The sequence below is a fragment of the Camellia sinensis genome, chromosome 9 (assembly GCF_055761805.1).
Source record: "Camellia sinensis isolate YWXY chromosome 9, ASM5576180v1, whole genome shotgun sequence".
NCBI lineage: Eukaryota > Viridiplantae > Streptophyta > Magnoliopsida > Ericales > Theaceae > Camellia > Camellia sinensis.
In genome coordinates, this window is record NC_138969.1 from 186,952,585 (window position 1) to 186,976,328 (window position 23,744).

Below are 23,744 nucleotides of genomic sequence, written 5' to 3' on the forward strand. Positions count from 1 at the left end.
TTACCATTTATTTTTTTTATAGACAAATATGATAAATTAAATTAATTACAATTAGTTGATCGACTTAAATTTTTTTTATGATGATATATATGAAATGTTTGATAAAATGAACAAATCATCAAAACTAGACATATGATAGACTCTACAATTTCAAAGAGCACTCTCCAATCCAGATCTGAACTGAAGAGTCCATTCCCAATTTAATAATCCCAATAATACTATATGCACCAATTAGGTCAAGTTTGACAAGTTCAAAAAAAGTCAAAAAGTCCAAAACTTACTCAAAAGGTTAAAAAATTAACACTATTCACCAAAAGTCAAAAATTACGACTGCACAACTCTCAATCTTAATTTTTCCCTACACACTAATTTATATAATTTTTTAATACACATTTTTTCATAAAAAGTCAAAAAGTTAACCCAAACATCTATATATTTTTTTCTCAATTTTTTAGTCTAAAAAGATAAAAAGTACACTTATTTAGGACACCCCAAACAACCCCTTAATATACTAATTGATGATATGACATAATTTAAGAAATTTTTTATATTTATAATGTGATTAATGAGTAGAGTCAATAATAAAATCATAATTAGTATTAATACATTAATTAATATATTAATTAGCGCATATAACACCAACCTAATAATCCCACCAGCCTTGATTGGCGGCTAAAAATAATTTATTAGTCTAATAAAATAATATAATTTGTTTCGCATCATCACATCCTCTCCGACGTTATTGAGTAACAAATGTAGAGAAATAGAAGTTGCACTCAATCATGGCCAAAAAATTTACTTAGAAAAGTTAACGTATTGTTTATTTTATTAGATTGGTAATTCGGAAAAGTTGATTATCAGCTAAGCCTAGACCCACCTAGGCTATCTATCGGCTATACAAAGCTATTTTTACTATTAAATAACAATAAAATGTTTAATTAAGACTATCTTTAATGGTTTATCAAATTCATTATCAAATTTAAATTTGGTAAAAAATGACAGTTTTTTTTATCTCTAACAGTTTCATCAACACGATATCAAATTAAGAATGAACCAAATTTTCACCAAACTGATAATGCGCTAGATCTTTCACCAAAATACTATTCATTACCGTTGTATTTTCACTACCGGATGACCCACAAGATGATCAATTTTTGCAAAAATTTTGTACAGATTTTACACTGGGAGGTCGACTTCCTAGTCAACCCCTCGGATGACCCTCAAGCTTGAAAATTTAACTACAGAATTGTACATATTTTACTCTTTCCGGTCGACCGGCCGATCGTCTCCCCGGACGTCCAATGCATTTTGATAAAAGCTACAATACACTGTTAGAGTGATTGATATCAGATTAAGCCAAACGTCTTTCTTTTATTCAAAGTTGGTAAAAAATTTATTCAACCGTTGGAGATGCTCTAACAAAAAAAACAAAAATTCTAAGTACTCAAAAATTTCTATAAAAATATCATGGAAAATTATTGTGTGACGTGGATTTAAAGCTATTGTGGAATCAAGTGTTGAGTGAATCTTAACCATAAGGCTCTGTTTGTTTCGCCATGAAATATTTTTTAGTATTTTACTTATTTTTTATTGTTTAGTTGGCTCAAAGTAAGTAAAATATTAAAATGTCTTACATTTTAAAATTTCCTAAGTTATTTTTTTTCTCATTCTGATGGATACTATTCAACATGTATATCAAGTCTCACTGCTTTCATACACATTAAACATTTTTGTTCTCTCTCTCTCTCTCTCTCTCTCTCTCTATATATATATATATATGTATACACACATATATATGTATATGTATTGATTAAGACCGAATTGTGCAACACTAAGGCCATTAATTAGGATCTTTTAACTTTATTTGCTTGTCAAACTATATATTTTATGTTTGTTTAATGTCAATCAAGTTTGTACATAGTGGAAGCATAAAATGAGCAAAAATGCAGAGAAAATTGCTTCCCGTACGTGCGGCCTTTATCTCGCAGCCAAATAGGGCCTAATCCTCCCGCACGTGCGAAGGGTATTTCCTACACATGTGGCACCCTTCTCGCACATGCGGCCCTGTCTCGAAATTTGTGCCGCTATTTTAAACCTGTTTGAAAGACAGCAGAGACATAAAAAGACAGAAAATAGGCTAGATTAGGGTTCTGAAAATTCCAAGAGAGAGAAGAGGCTAGAGTTTGGAAGAGAGAATTCTCAAGCTTGCTATTCTATGGATGGTTCTTCTTCCTCCACTTCTTCCCACTACTCTATGAGTGGCTAGGCTCATCTTTCTAAGGTTTTGATGAAACCCTAGCCAAGTAAATATGTTTTCTTTTTGGTTTTTTTTTTATGTAATGGTTTAAACAATTGTATGGTTCTCAAGAAGTTTTCTAATATATTTTCCCATTATTTCTTCGAGTATTCTGCTTTCTGTGATTGTTGAATGCTTTCTATACAATTGTTTTCTACTCTTTCATGTTTAAGGTAAGAGACGAGCCTTACTACAAGGGACAAGTCATGTTGTTGCCCTAGTTTAGAGCAAATGACTCTTACTACTTAAACTATTTCGTGCCTATACATTGAACATGTTAATTTTCTTGATAAATGCTTCGAGCTTGTAGTTGCGAAGTATTATTTAGTTCGAACCGTAACATAATTGAATCTTAAATTGAAGCCTTATTTATGTAACTAGTGGTGGACCCATTACCCTAGGTTTTTCTCAAAAATCAATAATTCCAATTTTATTTATAATTGCTAGTTTAATCTCTTACTTTTATTTTAATTATTACTAGTATATGAATCCCTTAATCTTTTTATCAAAATTAATTTAGAAATTTAACAATTAAATTAGTTTCATTTCACAATTGTCCCTGTGGATTGATACTTGGACTTTCCATTAGTCTAAGGAATTTGAGTAATTTAAAGTTACATTTCTATTTTAATTTTTAGTTTAGGATTTTATATTTTTGTGTTACTAAGTGTACAAAGTGTTTGCAATTTAAGCCTTCACTGAAGTGCAAGCAAAGTGAAACCAAGTTTTAAACAAAAACCGCAGCACCAAAGTGCTAAAAAAAAACAAACAGAAGCAAACATTTGCAAGCAAAGCACCAAATTGCTAAAACTAGAAAGCTCGAGTAAAGGTTGGAGACAGCGGTCTACATGTCAAGCACCTGCAAGATGAATAAAGTGTCTTCATTAAATCGCTATGAGTTTTCTCCCTTTGGTATTTTGCTTTCATAACTTAGTGCACAGAGTCGGAACTTAGTATGTGTGTGTGAGTAGTGTATGCATGGGCACTGTTCTTGTCGCCCTGAATTGTGGAGTTTGGACCTTGAACTAGAAAGGACTCTTAGGAAACTTAGAGCCTCTTCCCGTGTTCCTAGGCTTGAATATCCATACCCATACTTCGAACCATTAGAGATAGCAAACCCGAATGGCCTAAATGGGCCCAACCGGACCCTTAAGGATTACTTCACCCCCCATTGCATATACATCACCATCACGCATTTAGTTACCGGACATCACTGCTGCTTATTATGAGATTAAGTCGAGCACCATCCAAATGCTCCCATCATTCCATGGACTAGCTCATGATGAGTTGTAACGCCCCCAAAAAAATACAATAAACCAACTCCAAACACTGGTACAAAGTGTTACAAATAAATTAAGAAGCTTTTAGTAATCAGAGTTACTATATAAAAGGTGACACATGCAATATACATTCATAAATTGTTCATCATGAATCTACTGCATGTGTTATAAGAAATAACCAGAAATGAAAGCTACATAGGTATTTATATGCCCTAATGGCTACATCTTTTCAAGACCGTGCTTGATTACAACAAAATGAGTCATAAGCTCAATACAAATAAAGCTCTAGGCTTGTACAAAAGTAAATACAAAATAAACAAAAGTGAGCCTTCAGCTCCACAATCCTCCCAAGCTAAGTCCTTGACAGAAGCATATCACCAGCACCTGAAAATGATTTTTTCCAAGTAGGGTGAGCCAAAGCCTAATAGAAACAATCTAACATAATATATGAATATGAACAATGATATGCATAAGCAATGCCATGATGAATCAATTATAACTCTTTTACAAACTAGAATAAGCCAAGCTTTAAATCTCAATCCATTCTATCCCAATTCTTGAGTCATTTTCATTTTTATCTCATTTCAAACAACCAAACTGAGGATACAACTCAATGGTTCTCAAATCAATATAGTCATCATACAAACACTTTCATTTGCCATTTTACGGATATTTCATCCACGGGAAACGGCACCCATGTATACATGCGGTTTTTGGGACTTTTACCCTAGACGCACAGGCCAACTTAATTTAATGGAGTCCACTCCCTTTCTCCACCCAAACATCATACATACACAATGTATTAAAAACACAACCATATTCAATGACAAACAATAAGCGATTACTTTCAATTCGCCTAATTCTCATGCAATTTCTACAACAATCATGGCTATCCTCCACCGATAGCCCAAAATAGATATTTCTAAACAGATATACAATCTTCAAAACGAATATATTATCCAAATTCCTATAGGTGAAAGGTGATGCATACCCAACCCCACCATTTATATAAATATTCATCCCATTTCACTTTTTCAATACAAATTTCATTTATTTATACAAAATAACTCCTGAGACATTTTTAGTGCAAACTTCTCATTTTCCAAAATCCATTCCACGTGTCAAACTCAACAAATTGAACATAATACCTCCTCATATCTACACCCATAACCATTTGTAACCCATTTATTTGAAAACCCCTCATTTGGTTTAAACCCAAACCCTAGGTCTGTCCAAAATCATTCCAAGTTCCAATATTACTTACGTATCAACAAATAACTAAGTTAAAACTCGTAGAAGAGTGTAGAAAGTCCCTACCTCAAGTTAGAAGACCAAAGGAAGAGATGGAAAGACTTCAAAGATGCCGAAACCAAGCTCTATTTGGATCAAAACGTAGCCCTTGAAATGCTCTCCCTTTTTAACAAAGGCACACGGCTAGAGAAATCACTAGATCAAGGTGAAAATGTAGAGAGAAAGTATGTTTTAGAAAGAGAGAGAGAGAGAGGGTATAGATCTAGGGTTTTGAGAGAAAAAGGGTAGGAAAAGTGATGTAAAAAGGTGTTGTTGTGAACTGATATATACACAGTCCACTCGAGCGCAAGAAGTGACGCTCAAGCGTCAGACACAATAAGTTATTCCGCTCGAGCACTAGAAATGACGTTCGAGCACAGAATGCAGACTTCCAGTAGTTTTGTAGACAACAAACCAATGCTCGAGCGCAAAAAGAGCCGCTTGAGCTGAGCCCGTTATAGCGCAGAAAGAACCGTTGAAGCATAGAATACACTCTCCCAGTAGTTTTGCAGACCTGCAAAAGTACTGAGAGTTCACAAAGCCCACTCGAGCGCAAGAAGTGTCGTTTGAGCGGAAGAGTAAAATTCTGGGCAACAAAGGTTTGAAAACTAAACAACCAACCTATTCCAAACACAACCACTACAATCCAAAACCCAAATTTAAGGAGATATAAGGGAAGCAAGATGTAAACAACAAAATGAAACCATGAAACCCGAGTTCGAAATACAAAATGGGTCAGGTCTAAACCAGAATCGCTATAATGACCTTTACAAACATCTGCATGAATTTCTAGAAATTTTCTCTACAGTGAGGATCCAGAATTTCACCAATAAGGCCCTAATGTTGCGATTATTCCCTTTTTCACAGAAGGATAAAGCCAAACACTAGCTGAACTTTTTACCTGCTAATTCTATCACAACTTGGGACCAATTACAGTAGAAGTTTTTGGAGAGGTACTTTTCCATTGGTAAGACCAACCAACTAAGGCGAGCCATCACCAATTTTGCTCAAATTGATGGTAAGCAAATTCATGAGACATGGAAGAGACTTCGTGACCTTCTCCAATAGTGTCCCTACCACCAAGTGCCTGATTGGCAACTTGTTCAGATCTTTTACTATGGCTTAACTGAGCCTCACCGCCAAATGGTGGATTCTTTTTGTGATGGGACATTCATGTCCAAAAATGATGCCGAGGCATGGCAATTATTCGAGAACTTAAGTGATAATTCCCTTCACCATGCCTCCGCAACCTGGGAAGTCCGGCAACTAGTACTTTGAGCCCCGAAAAGATGGGGCATTTATGAGGTAGGACAAAACCTAGAGTTAGCCCAACAAGTAGAGGTATTGTCCCACAAGATGGACCAATTATTAGCTTCGGGACATGGCCCTACACAGCAAGATCAGCCTCAATTTCACAAGGTATGTGCTATTTGTGCGAACCCTGCTCATGAATTGAGTGAGTGCCCTTCGGCATCACAATTTTCATAATTAATCCAAGAGCATGTGAATGCTGCGTAAGAATTCTCCAACCCTGGTAATGACCCATATTCTAACACATATAATCCGGGATGGAGAAATCACCCTAATTTTTCATAGAGACCTCCTTTATAAGGCACTTCTTATAATCCTCCACCACCAAGGTAGAATTTTAATAATTTTGCCAACCAATCTTTTTACCAACCACCACAATCTTATCGACAACCACAACCCTCACTTGTTCTTCAAGGAAACTCGGCCTTTGAGACTCAAGTGTTAGAAGTTCTCTCAGAACTTAAGGGGTTAGCACCAGTAGTTCACTCTCATACTCAGTCCATTGCCAAGCTAGAGGCCCAATTGGGTCAAATGGCTAATAACATGAATATGAGAGAGAAAGAAAAATTACCAAGTCAGATTGTGGCCAACCCTAAGGGTCAATATAGGGCAGAGGGTTCGGGTGGGAGTGGAAAGCACCATGAGTAGGTGCAAGCAGTGATTACCTTGAGAAGTGGAAGGGAGTTAGAGCTTTATCCAGTTGCGTCTGATACAACTATAGCTAAGAAGAGGGATCATGGTGGTCAACCCAAAGAGAGCAAGGGTAAGAGAGAGACACCTAAGGGGGATGACTTAGTCTCTAGCACTTTACATGAGCCTAAGGCACCTTTTCCCCAATGCCTTCATACACCGTCCCCTTTTAATAAGAAGACGACATCCATGGAAGCGATGATGGAGGTCTTTAAACAGATGAAAATCAACCTCCCTCTGTTGGAGGTGATTAAGCAAGTACCCTCCTATTCTAAACTTTTGAAGGACCTTTGTACGCGAAAGCGTAAATCTAGGACACACGTGTCCCAAAAGGTCATACTCACGGAGCAAGTAAGCTCCATTTTATTGAATGAAACACCCCCTAAGCTTAAAGACCCGGGTGCCCTAACCATTGCTTGCATTATAGGGAATCATTTTATTGAATGTGACAACCCATTTCACTTTTTCAATACAAATTTCATTTATTTATACAAAATAACTCTTGAGACATTTTTAGTGCAAACTTCTCATTTTCCAAAATCCATTCCACGTGTCAAACTCGACAAATTGAACATAATACCTCCTCATATCTACACCCATAACCATTTATAACCCATTTACTTGAAAACCCCTCATTTGGTTTAAACCCAAACCCTAGGCTTGTCCAAAATCATTCCAAGGTCCAATATTACTTACACATCAACAAATAACTAAGTTAAAACTCATAGAAGAGTGTAGAAAGTCCCTACCTCAAGTTAGAAGACCAAAGGAAGAGATGGAAAGACTTCAAAGATGCCAAAACCAAGCTCTATTTGGATTAAAACGCAGCCCTTGAAATGCTCTACCTTTTTAACAAAGGCACACGGGTAGAGAAATCACTAGATCAAGGTGAAAATGTAGAGAGAAAGTATGTTTTAGAGAGAGAGAGAGAGAGAGAGAGAGAGAGAGAGAGGCTCTAGATCTAGGGTTTTGAGAGAAAAAGAGTAGGAAAAGTGATGTAAAAAGGTGCTGTTGCGAACTAATATATGTACAGTCCGCTCGAGCGCAAGAAGTGACGCTCAAGCGTCAGACACAATAAGTTGTTCCGCTCGAGCACTAGAAATGACGTTCGAGCACAGAATGCAGACTTCCAATAGTTTTGTAGACAACAAACCAACGCTCGAGCGCAAAAAGGGCCGCTTGAGCTGAGCCCGTTAGAGCGCAGAAAGAACCGCTCAAGCATAGAATACACTATCCCAGTAGTTTTGCAGACTTGTAAAAGTACTGAGAGTTCACAAAGCCCGCTCGAGCGCAAAAAGTGCCGCTTGAGCGGAAGAGTAAAATTCTGGGCAACAAAGGTTTGAAAACTAAACAACCAACCTATTCCAAACACAACCACTACAATCCAAAAGCCAAATTTAAGGAGATACAAGGGAAGCAAGATGTAAACAACAAAATGAAACCATGAAACCCGAGTTCGAAATACAAAATGGGTCGGGTCTAAACCAGAATCGCTATAATGACCTTTACAAACATCTGCATGAATTTCTAGAAATTTGCTCTACAGTGAGGATCTAGAATTTCACCAATAAGGCCTTAATGTTGCGATTATTTCCTTTTTCACTGAAGAATAAAGCCAAACACTAGCTGAACTCCTTACCTGCTAATTCTATCACAACTTGGGACCAATTACAGTAGAAGTTTTTGGAGAAGTACTTTCCCATTAGTAAGACCAACCAACTAAGGCAAGCCATTACCAATTTTGCTCAAATTAATGGCGACCAAATTCATGAGACATGGAAAAGACTTCGTGACCTTCTCCAATAGTGTCCCCACTACCAAGTGCCTCATTGGCAACTTGTTCAGACCTTTTACTATGGCTTAACTGAGCCTCATCGCCAAATGGTGGATTCTTCTTGTGATGGGACATTCATGTCCAAAAATGATGCCGAGGCATAGTAATTATTTGAGAACTTAAGTGATAATTCCCTTCACCATGCCTCCGCAGCCCGGCAAGTCCGGCAACCAGTAGTTTGAGCCCCGAAAAGATGGGGCATTTATGAGGTAGGGCAAAACCTAGAGTTAGCCCAACAAGTAGAGGTATTGTCCCACAAGATGGACCAATTGTTAGCTTCGGGACATGGCCCTACACAGCATGATCAGCCTCAATTTCACGAGGCATGTGCTATTTGTGCGAACCTTGCTCATGAATTGAGTGAGTGCCCTTCGGCATCACAATTTTCATAATTAATCCAAGAGCATGTGAATGCTGCGTAAGAATTCTCCAACCCTGGTAATGACCCATATTCTAACACATATAATCCGGGATGGAGAAATCACCCTAATTTTTCATAGAGACCTCCTTCATAAGGCACTTTTTACAATCCTCCACCACCAAGACAGAATTTTAATAATTTTGCCAACCAATCTTCTTACCAACCACCACAATCTTATCGATAACCACAACCCTCACCTGTTCTTCAAAGCAACTCGGCCTTTGAGACTCAGGTGTTGGAAGTTCTCTCATAACTTAAGGGGTTAGCACCAGTAGTTCACTCTCATACTCACTCCATTGCCAAGCTAGAGGCCCAATTGGGTCAAATGACTAATAACATGAATATGAGAGAGGAAGAAAAATTACCAAGTCAAATTGTGGCCAACCTGTAGACACCCCATTTTGACAGGCCCTAAGACTTGGGCGCTTTCTTTTGATTACCCGATAATGACAATTAAAATGTGTTTCTCACAAAATTCTCAGTAAGAAAGATGGAATTTAAGTTTTAATCCCAACCTTCACCCATTTTTTTGGCCAAACTATTTTAGACCTTAAAACCCTCTTTTCAAAATATGTTTTTTTAAATGTTTCTACGATGTCCCGAGGCTCCCATTTCGATTAAAATATTACACTTTTAGTAAACCGAGTAAGGACAAAGTGGAAATAAATGGAACGGAGGTGAACTTTTTTGAAAAATATTTAAAAATATCTTCTTTATAGGTTTGGAGTTGAAGGAAATAGGAGGGGAAAGAAAACTGGTTTAGGAAAGGATGAGTATCAAACCATTAAGAAGGAAATGAGCAGCCTTCACTAAATTAGGAATTTCTCTTTGTACACTTGGAATTTAAATGTGAGGCTACCACTATTGGAAAGTAGACTTCTGGGGCTTCAATTTAGACCCAAGAACCACCTTAGACCAAGTCCAACTAAGAGAGATATGCCCATTTGAAGTTGAGCTTAAGAGCAGATTTTGTTGACCCAGCCCGAGATAGCCTTCACTAAATTAGGCATATCTCTTTGTAAACTTGGAATTTAAATGTGAGGTCACCACCATTGGAAAGTAGACTTCTGGGGCTTCAATTTGGACCAAAGAACTGCCTAAAACCAAGTCCATATTTGGGAGATATGCCCATTTGAAGTTGGGCTTAAAAGCAGATTTTGTTGATTCGACCCAAAACAGCAATAGCCCATTTTTCTTGGTTTTGGTTCGGTTGGGACAACCCATTTACCTATTTTTTGAGCCATTCAAGTGCATCCACTCATCCTCCATTATACCTAATCATCCTCCATTGTCAAAAAGAGATTTTGTTTGCATCTATAAAGGAGTATCCCATGCAACCACCTTGAAAATTTGCCCTCCTATCACATTCTTGTCTCCCATCTTGTCTCTCACCTTCTTTTTGACCTTTACTCTCTCTCATTGCCTATATAGAATGATCATATTGTAAGAGAGGAAGAGGACCACGAAATTGAAGAGAAATGAGTGAGAAAATGGTGAAAAAAGAAAGAAAAATTGAGGCTCTGTTTGGAATAATTTTCAAATCTTGATTCTACCCCCACATTGGAATATCATGTTTGGATAGAGTTTTGGAACTAGTTTTCCACAACAAACACAAAACTCTGCAGAAAACTCTCTGTAAAGCGCGATTTTTGAATTTTTTTTTTTGAAATTTGGCCTAACTAATCGTCCCACCGAATGTCCTACCGGACATCCCACCAGTCGTCCGACCGGTTGACCGAAGCAGTGCAATTTTTTTTTTTGACAATTGATATGTTAATTTTTATATATTCGAAAAAAATATTTTTTGAATTTTTTTTAAAAATTTATGTGCTTTAATAGAATTTTGAGTTGTATATTTGGTTATAAGTTGTAAGTTTTTGTATCAAATATCAAATGTCACATCAAAAATTCCTCACTCAATTCAAAACTCTTTTCAAAACTATTTTCAAAACTCTTTCACCAAACAAATTTTTCACACTCAAATCATAATTCCAAAACTCACAAACTCAAAATACAACTCATACTCTCAAATCATAGTTAGAAAGCTCTACCAAACGCAACCTGAGTTTTTGAGCCAAAAATATTCCTATCTTCCATATACACCCCATACCTTTCATAGCTGCTGAAATTCCTCATTTCCATACACCAAAACCATTCCAAAAATTCTGATATAGCCAAAGATCAATTGCCTCGATCATAAGGAAGAATGTTTAGTGATTGAAAGTGAGAAAAACTAGAGAGTTAGCCACTTTCCATACCACAAAACTCCATAAACTCCATAATTTCGAATTGAGGATTTGAGAACACACTTCCTACACTTGAGGGTGATCAAGAGGAAGTTTGGAAATCAAGAAGTTCAATCTTTCTTTGGAAGGTAAATTTTTAATCTTTCATTTTCTTATATTTTATATCTTATATTTATTTTCTTGCTTCTTATTTCATTGTGTTTTGTTGTAATTCAAGTGGTTTGTTTATCTCATATTTATTTTCTTACTTTATATTTCATAGTGTGTTGTTATAATCCTAGTGGTTTGTTTAGCTCATAATTATTTATTTATTTATTTATTTTTATTCGCATACTTTAATTTCATATTAGTTTTGTTGTAATCTTGCATGTTTTATTTCATATTTATTTTTTTTGTGTATTAGTCTCATATTAGTTCTATTATAATCTTGCATGTTCTATCTTATATTTGTTTTATTGTTTTAGGTTTATATTGTGAGTTTGCACTTTTTTTATTTTATTTTATATTTATTTTATTTTCTTTTTTTTTAAACTAACCGGTAGTGGTTAGTTGAGCCACCTACATATTTTTTATTTGTTTCTTTTCTTGGTTTCGTAACAAGACAGGTTTTGCTTGACCTAGTTCACCGGCCGGCCTATTTGGCCGGTCGGTAAGCTTCTTCCGAACAAGATGGCGTAATCTCCCAATATTGACCAATTTCTGCCGGCGGTTCTAAAGAACATGAAGCTTTTATTTCATTTATTTATTTTATTTTGAGTGTATTGTGAGGTTTTTATTTTGTTGTAATATTCTCCTCATCCCTCTCTAATTTGGTTTGTAATTATTCTTTAAAATGTTGTAATAATTCCCCGCCCCGCTTCTTTCTATCCCGTTTTTTTATTTGCTTTCTTTATTTGTACATAAACATCATATTTATTTTTCATCGTAGTTATGCTTTGCATCCATGTTTCATGCATCTTGATTCGGCTAAGTTTGCATTTGTGGATTTAATCAATTCCTATGTGATTATGTGCGCTACCTCATGTTCTTGAAATGATTCACATATCATATTTTAGAAGCCGAATCTTTAGTTGCATCTCATGAGTGAATTGCATTAGGGTTTTGTATATAAGATCATGCATATTTTACTAACTTTGTTTTGCAGCTTGTTCGTGGGACGTCAAACATGTGAGTTTTTATGCTTTAGCATCCCGTATGTGTGTTTTTCTTACTATGTCTAGCATTCTACCATGAGGCTAGTTGCTTATGTGATATAACTCTATGAATGCCAGTGGATGAAGGTTGTGTCGCTTAATTTGGAATGATGTTGATTTTTCATGCTTGTAAACTCAATTTATTTGGGTTATACATCGTCAAAACTCTTTCAAAATGCATGATATTAGATTGTTCCAAAATAAATGGCATAGTCTATACTTGTATTCTTCACATAGTAAATTTTAGGATTTATTAACTAATCAGAACATGAACGTATAAATAAAATAAAATTCATATCATGGTTAGTAAAGGCCGATCTTTGATCGGGTGGGCGGGGGTGCTCATTATTGACCTTCCCCTCTCATACCTAAGGTTCCGAGCCAAGCATCCTTGGTTACGACGAACAGTGGCCTTGGCACGAGTCATGGGTTTCCTAATTTTCCCAAAATAAATATTAGGTGGCGACTCTGAGATCTGATGACGCAGTCCATTTTTGAAAAAATTGCAATAAAATGGATTTTTAATAAAAGTTGTCAAATCTGGACTCTCATCTACATTTCACATTGCACTCATGAGAATAGATCAAAGAGATCTCGGGAGTCTGTACTGTTTAACGCGTGCGAGTACCCCCGGGCATGTTACACAACCCTAAGGGTCAATATAGGGCAGAGGGGTCGGATAGGAATGGAAAGCACCATGAGTAGGTGCAAGCAGTGATTAGCTTGAGAAATGAAAGGGAGTTAGAGCTTTATCCAGTTGCGTCTGATGCAACTATGGCTAAGAAGAGGGATCATGGTGGTCAACCCAAAGAGAGCAAGGGTAAGGGAGAGACACCTAAGGGGGATGACTTAGTCTCTAGCACTTCACATGAGCCTAAGGCACCTTTTCCCCAATGCCTTCATACACCGTCCCCTTTTAATAAGAAGACAGCATCCATGGAAGCGATGATGGAGGTCTTTAAACAGATGAAAATCAACCTCCCTCTGTTGGAGGCGATTAAGCAAATACCCTCATATTCTAAACTTTTGAAGGACCTTTGTACACAAAAGCGTAAATCTAGGATACACATGTCCCAAAAGGTCATACTCACGGAACAAGTAAGCTCCATTTTATTGAATGAAACACCCCCTAAGCTTAAAGATCCGGGTGCCCCAACCATTGCTTGCATTATAGGGAATCATTTCATTGACAGGGCCTTGTTAGATATAGGGGCTAGCGTCAATTTGTTGCCATACTTTGTGTACGAAGAATTCGGGCTTGGCGAGTTGAAGCCCAATACTGTTACTCTCCAGTTGGCTGACCGGTCCTTCAAAGTGCCACGCGGCATGATTGAGAACGTGCTAGTAAAGGTCAATAGGTTTTATTTTCCTATTGATTTTGTGGCTTTAGATATGGAACCGGTAGCAAGCTCCAGGAAACCAATCCCGGTAATCTTTGGTCGACCTTTCTTGGCTACGGCCTATGCATGCATAAATTGCCATAACGGGGTTATGGATGTTTCATTTGGAAATATGTAAGTGAAACTCAATGCTTTCCAAGCATCCCAACAACCCCATGAAAAAAAGAAGTGTTTTATTTGTGGATGTTGTGAATGGGATTGTGAAAGAGGCTTTACCCTCCATTCTGGCAAAGGACCTTCTAGAGGCTTGTTTAGCTCATTTTGGGTGTTCTCGTGGCACATCAAAGTGCTATAGGGTGGTTCGTGGCTGATTTGCGAGAGATAGATCCCTCCGTGTGCATGCATTATATTCATGTAGAGGAGGACGCCAAACATTCTCAGAAAATGCAACAGAGACCTAATCTCAACATGAAAGAGGTTGTGAAAAAACAGGTTTTGAAGTTGTTAGATGCGAATATTATACCCCATCTTGGATAGCAAGTGGGTGAGTGCTACACAAATAGTGCCCAAAAAATCGGGCATCACTGTTGTAGAGAATGAGCAAGGATAGATAATCCCCACACGAACCACTACTGGGTGGCGAGTGTGTATTGATTTTAGGAGATTGAATTCCATGACTAGAAAGGATTATTTTCCTTTTCCATTTAATGATCAAATTCTTGAGAGGTTAGCAGGGCTAGGTTTTTATTGTTTTCTTGATGGCTACTTGGGGTATAATCAAGTCTTGGTGTACCCCGCTGACCAAGAAAAGACCACATTCACTTGTCCTTTTGGCACTTTTGCTTACAGGCGCATGCCTTTTGGGTTATGTAATGCACCGGAGACTTTTCAATGGTATATGGTAGCCATTTTCTCCGATATGGTGGAGATATTTTTAGAGGTTTTCATGGATAATTTTTTGGTGTTTGGACCATCTTTTGAGGAATGCCTAGGAAACTTGACTGAGTGTTGGCACGATGTACTGAGGCAAACCTGATTTTGAGTTGGAAAAAGAGCCATTTTATGGTTCGTGAGGGTATAGTGTTGGGACACATTGTGTCCCTTTGAGTTATAGAGGTTGACAAAGCTAAGGTTGACCTCATTATAGGCCTTTCTCTACCCATTTTTGTGCGTCAAGTTAGGTATTTCCTAGGGTATGTAGGTTTTTACCATTGATTCATCAAAGACTTTAGCAAAACATCACGTCCTTCGTATAATTTACTTACTAAGGATGCACCTTTTATTTTTCATAATTCATGTCTTAAAGCCTTTGAAACACAGCGAGCGGCCACCGCCCCAATCATGAAATCATCAGATTGGTCGCTCCTATTTGAGATCATGTACGATGCATCTGATTATGCCATTGGTGTTGTCTTGGGCCAAAGGGTGAATAAAGTGCCCCATGTTATATCCTATTGTAGTCGTACTCTTTATGATGCTCAATTAAACTACACTACCACTGAGAAAGAGTTACTAGCTGTTGTCTTTGCACTTAATAAGTTTTGGTCCTACTTTCTAGAGTCTAAAGTCATTGTGTTCACTGACCATGCCGCTTTGTGATACTTATTGTCCAAAAAAGAGACCAAACCTAGGTTGATTAGGTGGATTCTACTCCTTAAAGAGTTTGACCTAGAAATTCGAGACAAAAAGGGATCTGAGAATGTAGTTACAGATCATCTATCGCGCATCATTATTGAGCACACGAGTGATCCCTTAGCCTTGCACGACTCATTTCTGGATAAGCAACTTCTTGCGGTTTCACACGTGACCCTCCCGTGGTTTGCTCACGTAGTGAATTACTTGGCGGTTGGTCAAATTCCTCAAACTTGGTCAAAGCAAGACAAAGATCGATTTTTCTCACAAGTCAAGCATTATTTCTAGGAACACCTAGGATTGTTCAAGTATTGTCCAAATCAAGTGATTTGGCGTTGTGTGCCTGAGAGTAAAACCTATAGCATGCTCACCTTTTGTCACTCTCATGTATGCGGCAACCATTTCAGTGGGCAGAAAACGGCCGCCAAGGTTTTACAATGTGGGTTCTACTGGCCTTCTATCTTCAAAGATGCCCATAACTTCTGTAGAGCTTGTGAGCGTTGTCGATGCACGGGCTCTATGTCACGGCGAGATATGATGTCGATGACCCTTATTTTGATTGTTGAGATTTTTGATGTTTGGGGCATCAACTTTATGGGTCCCTTTCCATCATCTTTTGGATTTGAATACATTTTGGTGGATGTGGACTATGTCTCCAAGTTGGTGGAGGCAGTGGCCACTAGAACGAATGACCACAAAGTTGTGGTTAAATTTCTCTATAAGACCATTTTCTATCATTTTGGGTTCCTATGTACCATAATTAGTGATGGTGGCCAACATTTTTTGCAACTGATTCTTCAAGGCATTGGTGCACAAATACATGATCACTCACAAAGTTGGCACTCTCTACCATCCCCAGACTAGTGGTCAGGTAGAGGTTTCTAATAGGGAGGTTAAACACATCCTTGAGAAAACTGTGAGGCTTGATAGGAAAGATTGGTCCACTAGGTTGTTTAATGCACTTTGGACCTATCGCACTGCATATAAGACATCCATCAGGATGTCTCCATATAGGATTATGTTTGGAAAATCGTGTCATCTCCCTGTTGAGTTAGAACATCAGGCTTTGTGGGCCATTAGGAAGTTCAATTTTGATATGGCCGAAGTCGGTGACCACTAGAAACTCCAACTTAATGAGTTAGAGGAGCTCTGCAATGATGCATATGAAAAATCCAAAATTTACAAGGCTAGGACTAAGGCAATTCATGATAAACACATTTCTCGTAAGTCCTTCGAGCCTCACTAAAAAGTGTGGTTGTTCAATGCTAAATTGTGTTTATTCCCGGGTAAACTCCAGTCTCAGTGGGATGGCCCATATGAGGTTATTGAAGTCTTTCCGCATGGGGTGGTTGAGATTAAAAATCCACAAAATAGTACGACCTACAAGGTTAATAGCCAACGACTAAAACATTATGTGGATAATATTGAGAAAGGGGAGATGATTGAGGTTGTCCACTTGACGGACCCAATATATCTTCCATAGTGATTACTTTGAGTTTAGAAGACTTTAATTCCTCTAAAGGTGTAATTCTTTTAGTGTTAGTCGTACTTGAATGGCATCTGATGGTCTGGTATAGCCACCTAACTATGTTTGTAGTGAGTTCCTAGGAGACCAACTAAAACGATGAAAACTAGAGTTCGAATGGAAAAAACGTAAAGGTTTGGAATTTTCGAGACTAAAGTCTGGTTTGAATACCCAGGGGTGTGGAGATTGCTTCAAAACCACCCCGGCTTAAACTTTATATGGCAGCCCTAGAGATTGAGTTAGCATTATGTGCCTCGATTGTGGATACCGAATCAACCTAGTCTGTCACCCTGTTGGAGAATGGGGAAAGTTACAAACATTGTTAGGAAGAAAAATAGTACCCGTGATTTTCGCGTAAAGATTATACATTTGTTGAGAATTTAGTTATTTTTGAAATGCTATATTTATGTCGGATGTAAAATGAAGGTAGAACTGCTTTGAAATGTTTTAGGTGGTACTTGGGTAAGAAATGGTTCAATCTCTTTAGATTAAAAAAAAAATCCAATTCTGCCTTAAATGCAGATGCGCGAGGTGATACAACACAGTCACCACACATGTGGCCTGGGTCCCGTATGTGCGGGAAATTTCCTGAGTCAAATGCAGCACCTGCTTTATATGCAAGTGCGGTTCCTGGTGCATGCACATCGTCGCACGTGCGGCATGACATTAAAAAAAAAATTACTGCAGTTTTATTGATTTATTTGTTTGTTTGTTTTTAATGTTTTTATTTTCGTCTTTCCCAAAAAAAAAAAAAAAAAAAAAAACAATTTTGAATATCTAACCCTAGACCTATTTTTCACTCTCACTCTCTCAGATTCTCTCCCTCTCATATTTTCTCTCTCTCTCTCTCTCTCTCTCTCTCTCTCTCTCTACGTTATCATCTTCTTCCTCCATTTCTCTTTCACTCAAACCCCACCACTACCACCAACTTTCTTCATTCTTCTTCCCACCATAACCAACCTTCACCCAACCTCTTCTCCCCACCACCCTACCACCAGAGCCTCACCGTCGGTGCCCTACCTTCTCTTAGTCCAACGATCTCTAACAAACACTAAGCGAATCTCCATTCTTTTTCCCTCTTTCTCCACTTTTTCAAGGTAAACTTTTCTTTTTGTTTAGATTTATGGGTGTAGGAGTAGAGTAGTAGAGTTTCGTTTTTGTTTTTGTTTTTCTTCAGTCATTGTCCGTTGTTCATCCTAAATATATATATATATATATATGGGCAGCCAAGAAGACGACCATTACACGTGCGACCATCTCCAGCGCACATGCGGCCCAAAAAAAAAAACCTAATGCTTAGCTTTTCTAATTCTTTTTATTTCATAGGTTGCTTATTTATTTGTTTAGTTGTTTATTTATTTATTTAGTTTAATTCATTACTTGTTAGTGTAGTTCGTTTTTATTTGTTTAGTCATTAGTTATTCAAATAAAATGATAATGTGTTTAATTATAACCATAGTTAAGTAACTAGTTTAATTTACATGCATATGTCCAGTTTAGTTCATTGTCTATTTTATTTAATTTTATTTTAGGTTATCTATATTACAAAAAAATAAAAAGTAAAAAAAGAGAGACAAGAAAAATAAAAAAAATGATGAGAATTGCATGTGTTACATCAGTGGGCAGACTTGTGCTTTAATATCTTACTTTATTCTCATGCTGGTTCCATGGATATATGTGTATGTTTTTGGTGTGCAAGACATGAGTCAACGGATATCCACCAGGGCCTCCCAAAAGGCCAGAGGTTCATCCTCCTCGGCGCCACCGTCGTCACCATCACCACCATCCTCGCCACCACCACCGGTTGAGTTGCCATGATTGGAGTGGGCTTCACGCCTGCTTCACAAGCTCACATGGTTCAACATAAACTATTTTTAGCATGATTCAATCACTTCTTGGGCCATTGAGCAGCTCCAACTCCGGCAACAATTGGGTCTTTGCACTGTTGCAGCACCTACTTATCCTTGTCTGGTACAACTCTTCTACCAGAACATGTATGAGTCGCTCACTGAGGTAAGACTTCTGTCCATTATTGATGGCCACCTTATCAGCATCACAGTATCCATGATTGCCAGTGTTAGGGTTTTTTTCCAAGCCGGACACCAGGCCCTTCCCAGAAGTTGAGGATTGCCAACCCATACACCACCTCATCCAAGAGTACTTCCCGGGGGCCCACAGTAACACAAGTTACACGTGCTTGCACCGGAGCAAGCTGCCTAGCCGCTTGTTATTCATTAACTCAGTGATACATAAGAATGCCCTTCTACTTGGGCATAAAGCTAAGCGCCGCATGAAGTTTGTTTGGGCCCTACATGGTTATCAACATGGCTATTAAGTATCGCTTGCGCACGTGATCTGGATACATATGTGCAAATATCTATAGGAGGTCGTTCAGCCTCAATCTATGCAGAACCTGACTTGGCCCTTGTCATTTGCCAACTTACTCACACTTCTCTTCCAGCTGAACAACCTTCCAATTGATCCGACTAAGGAGATCGACACGGCTTATCCGATTTTTGGGCTGCGGGAATGATAGCATAGCCTATCCCGCATCCCGTAACAAGTTGGTGCCATGGTTGATGAGGCCCATGGCCTCATGCTCGACCAACTACCTCCTCCTACCTCCCATGTGCCTTCACAATGGGACCCATTATACAAGACTCACGAGGAGTACTTACAGCTTCAGCACTCTGTGGATCAAGTTCACAATACTTTTCACGATCACCACCAAATCCTCATGGGGTTGCGCACGAATTTTCAGGCGCATCGAGACTATGCTCAAGCAACTTTCAACTAGCTCAATACGCGCCAGCTCGATATTCAACAGTCAGTTGCCTCATTGCACACTGGCCTTTATATATATCGAGAGTCGAGCTAGCAGCGTTTGACCAGCTCGGCGTCTGGGTTCAGGACGAAGCATTCGAGACGCAGTTATTGATGAACGCCTTGTTTGCCTAGCATTTTCCCCCACCGCCGCCACTGGATTCTCAATAGTCCCCAACTATTTTTTTCCCTGTCTATTTTATTTCGATATTTACCTTTCTTTGTTTCTTTTTCTCTTTTCAAAAAAAAAAAAAGGTGTGTGCCTACCTGGATGTGCACCTACAATCTCCGGTAATATTATCTCTTTTCTATTTACTTAGCATTTTCTTCCATTGAGGACAATGTCGTATTCAAGTTAGGGGATGAGGGTATTTTCTTTTGCGCATTTCTATTTGACTTATAATTCATGCTTATACCTGCTTCACCTGATTGCACTACTTCACTTGATGTTGACTTGTTGCTAGTAGGGTGATGATATTTGCATATGTTAATCGGGGAGCATAGTAGACTTATATGAAAAGGGTTTATTGGGTAAATACTCGCATGTGATGTTTGCACTAGAATAGTTGTTTGTGGTTGTAGTATTGGTACATTTATCATAAGTATGCCTTGATTCACATGAACACGCTATCATAGCGGTGACCACTCTATTATAATCCCTGATGTACATCATTGATAATTGCTAGTGTTGTAGAAAACAATAAATGACTAGCCTTGATTCTCAAAATAAATCATTGAAAAAAAATAATAAAAAAGCACTTGACTTATTTGGGTTCGTAGCCTCTTTAACTCGAGTTATTAAGCTCGTAGGGGTGTCTCTACACCTAGTTCCCTAAAACCGTCTGGTTTGGAAGTCATTGGCTCAATACTTGCTACACGGGATAATTAGAAAGCTTAAGAGACCTAGACATTGCACAGTTAAGGAAAAATAAGGAAAATGATTTGTTTGGATTTGTAGCCTTTTCAACTTGAGTTACTAAACTCGTAGGAGTCTTCACACCTAGTGCCCTAAAACTATCTAGTTTGAGAGTCATCGGCCCAATACTTGCTATATGGGTTGATTAGAAAGCTTAACGGATCAGGACATTACAAAAGTTTAATCTTGTCTGTATATGTTGGGGGTTATTATGAGCTACATTGGGCTATTATAGTGGTCAGTTAACTAGCTATTGAGATTGCACGTTACACTGAGGTTACTGATGATGTGTTCTACTAGCATTCACAAGTACATAGAACTTGATTTGTGTAATACTGAATTGCGATCTCTGCTCAATAGATTTCTTCATGTTTGATTACTATGCCTTTAATGACTCATCGTGTCTTAATATTCCACTATAGTGGCACATAAGTTAATTCTTGAGTGATGAAGTGTGATTTATTGTTGCTGGATAGATGTAAATACGTTAATGTTTGTGGGTATCATTTCTAGAAACCCTCACGAGACTTTACTCATCCACTTAGGATAACTTTGTACTTTAAAGGCTTGTTGCATATGCTAAATGCAACCGTTCTTCCTACGAAAGAGGAGATAGTTAGATTTTGTTTAGCTTTATTTTTTTTTCTTTATTCCTTGCTTGAGGACTAGCAAGTTGTAAGTTGGGGGAAGTGATTAAAGCCGAATTGTGCAACATTGAGGCCGTTAATTAGGATCTCTTAACTTTACTTGCTCATCAAACTATACATTTTATGCCTATTTAATCTCAATCAGGTTTGTACACAGTATGAGCAGAAAATGAGCAAAAATGCAGAGAAAATTGCTTCCTGCACATGCAGAGGCCCATTCCTGCACGTGTGGCCTTTACCCCACAGCCAAACAGGGCCTAACCTTCCTGCACATGCGGTGACCATTCCCACACATACGACCCTGCCTCAGAATTTGTGCCACTATTTTAAACCTATTTGAAAGACACCAGATATATAAAAAGACAAAAAAATAGGTTGGATTAAGGTTCTGAAAATTACAAGAGAGAGAAGAGGCTAGAGTTTGGAAGAGAGGATTCTCAAGCTTGCTATTCCATGGATTGTTTTTCTTCCTCCACTTCTTCCCACTCCTCCATGAGTGGCTAGGCTCATCTGTCTAAGGTTTTGATGAAACCCTAGCCAAGTAAATAGGTTTTCTTTTTGGTTTCCTTTTATGTAATGGTTTGAACAATTGTATGGTTCTCAAGAAGTTTTCTAATATATTTTTCCATTATTTCTTCGAGTATTCTGCTTTTTGTGATTGCTGAATGCTTCCCATACAATAGTTTTCTACTCTTTCATGTTCAAGGTATGAGACGAGCCATACGACGAAGGACGAGTTGTGTTGCTGCCCTAGTTTAGAGCAAACGATTCGTACTACTTGAGATGGTTCGTGCGTATACATTGAATGTGTTAATTTTCTTGATAAATGCTTCGAGCTTGTAGTTGCAAAGTATTATTTAGTTTGAACCGTAGCATAATTGAATCTCAAATTGAAGCCTTATTTATGTAACTAGTGCTGGACTCATTACCCTAGGTTTTTCTCAAAAATCAATAATTCCAATTTTATTTATAATTGCTAGTTTAATCTCTTAGTTTATTTTAATTATTATTAATTTATGAATCCCTCAATCTTTTTATCAAAAATAATTTAGGAATTTAATAATTAAATTATTTTAATTTCACAATTGTCTTTGTGGATCAATGCCTGAATTTGCCATTATTCTAAGGAATTTGGTACAGTTTAGTGTTTATTTTTTGTGTGTGAAACGACTCATCAAATATACATATATTATGGTTGACTTAACCAATTGATCGGAACTAAGTTGGTGGGCTATATACATATATTATGTATGAATATCATATTCGTTTGTTATTTTCATTTTTAAAGTTTATTCTATAATTGACTCTTTATTAAAAATTTTGTTGTAAAAAATATTTTAAGTGTTAATCAAACACTAAAAAAAAAAACAAAAAATTATTTTTTGGCAAAATTATTTTACATAAAAATTATTTTACGGTATAAAATATTTTACGGCGAAACAAACAGAACTTAAATCTCAAATCTTAAGTATTTTTTTTTTCCTGAGTTTATAACATCTCTGACAAAATAAATGTTGAAGGGTGCTTGAGGCAAGCTTGTATCAATTGGCTCATGAACGTGCGAGAAGGCAGCTTTCAAGACCTCTCGTTCTTTAGCTTTTCTTTCTCTGTTTTTGTTTTGTTCTTTGCGTGCTTTTGGGGGATGAGTGTTTGTAAGTATTGTTTTATGATCAATGGTGATTCTATCATTGCTTAAAAAAATTGTAAAAATTAATGTGGGAGCCCACATTATGGACCGAATAAATATGCGGGCCCAATAACAAGGCCCAACCCAACTGAGAGCCATTCAGAGATTGGCCCAAATCAACAAAACTGCTGGGCCGAATTAGAGCCAAGTAAGGGAAGAAAAAGCTGATTAGTTTAAAAGAGGGTGCCTTCGTCAACTTGTCAACTCCAAAAGGCGTCATAGAAGTATGGGCCCAAAAGGAAGGTGGGTCTAGGTAAGAAGTGAGGAAGGAATTCTTTATAAATAGAAGGAAAGGGTTCAGAAAGGAGGTATGCGAAACAAACTTAACTTACACTCTAAGAAACATACACTTACTTCTATCTCCAAAAAAGGAAACTAACTTGACCATCAAAGTACTAATTCCGGCACCCTCGACCGGAGCTACCTTTCTATTTCAGGTACCTTACGAAGGATCACTTCATGATCTTCTTTGGGCAAAGGAGTATCCCAAAATCCACTTCCCTATAACTGGTGCTGTCTATGGGAATACTCAAACTCGTTCATGGCAGACCCAACGCAGGATCCACCACTTACTCAAAACAATGTTCCGCAAGGAACCATGTTTGGACCGGAA

The 23,744-nt window shown here is 37.7% G+C and overlaps 1 protein-coding gene across 1 annotated transcript; it reads left to right on the plus strand.

Annotated features, from left to right (window-relative positions):
- The first annotated feature begins 13,335 nt into the window (after positions 1-13,335).
- Positions 13,336-17,016, plus strand: LOC145799993 (uncharacterized). Its single transcript, XM_082889643.1, has 4 exons — positions 13,336-14,075; positions 15,941-16,238; positions 16,336-16,638; positions 16,831-17,016. Exons 1-4 carry the CDS (start codon positions 13,336-13,338, stop codon positions 17,014-17,016), a joined length of 1,527 nt encoding a protein of 508 aa, XP_082745769.1.
- The last annotated feature ends 6,728 nt before the right edge of the window (positions 17,017-23,744 follow it).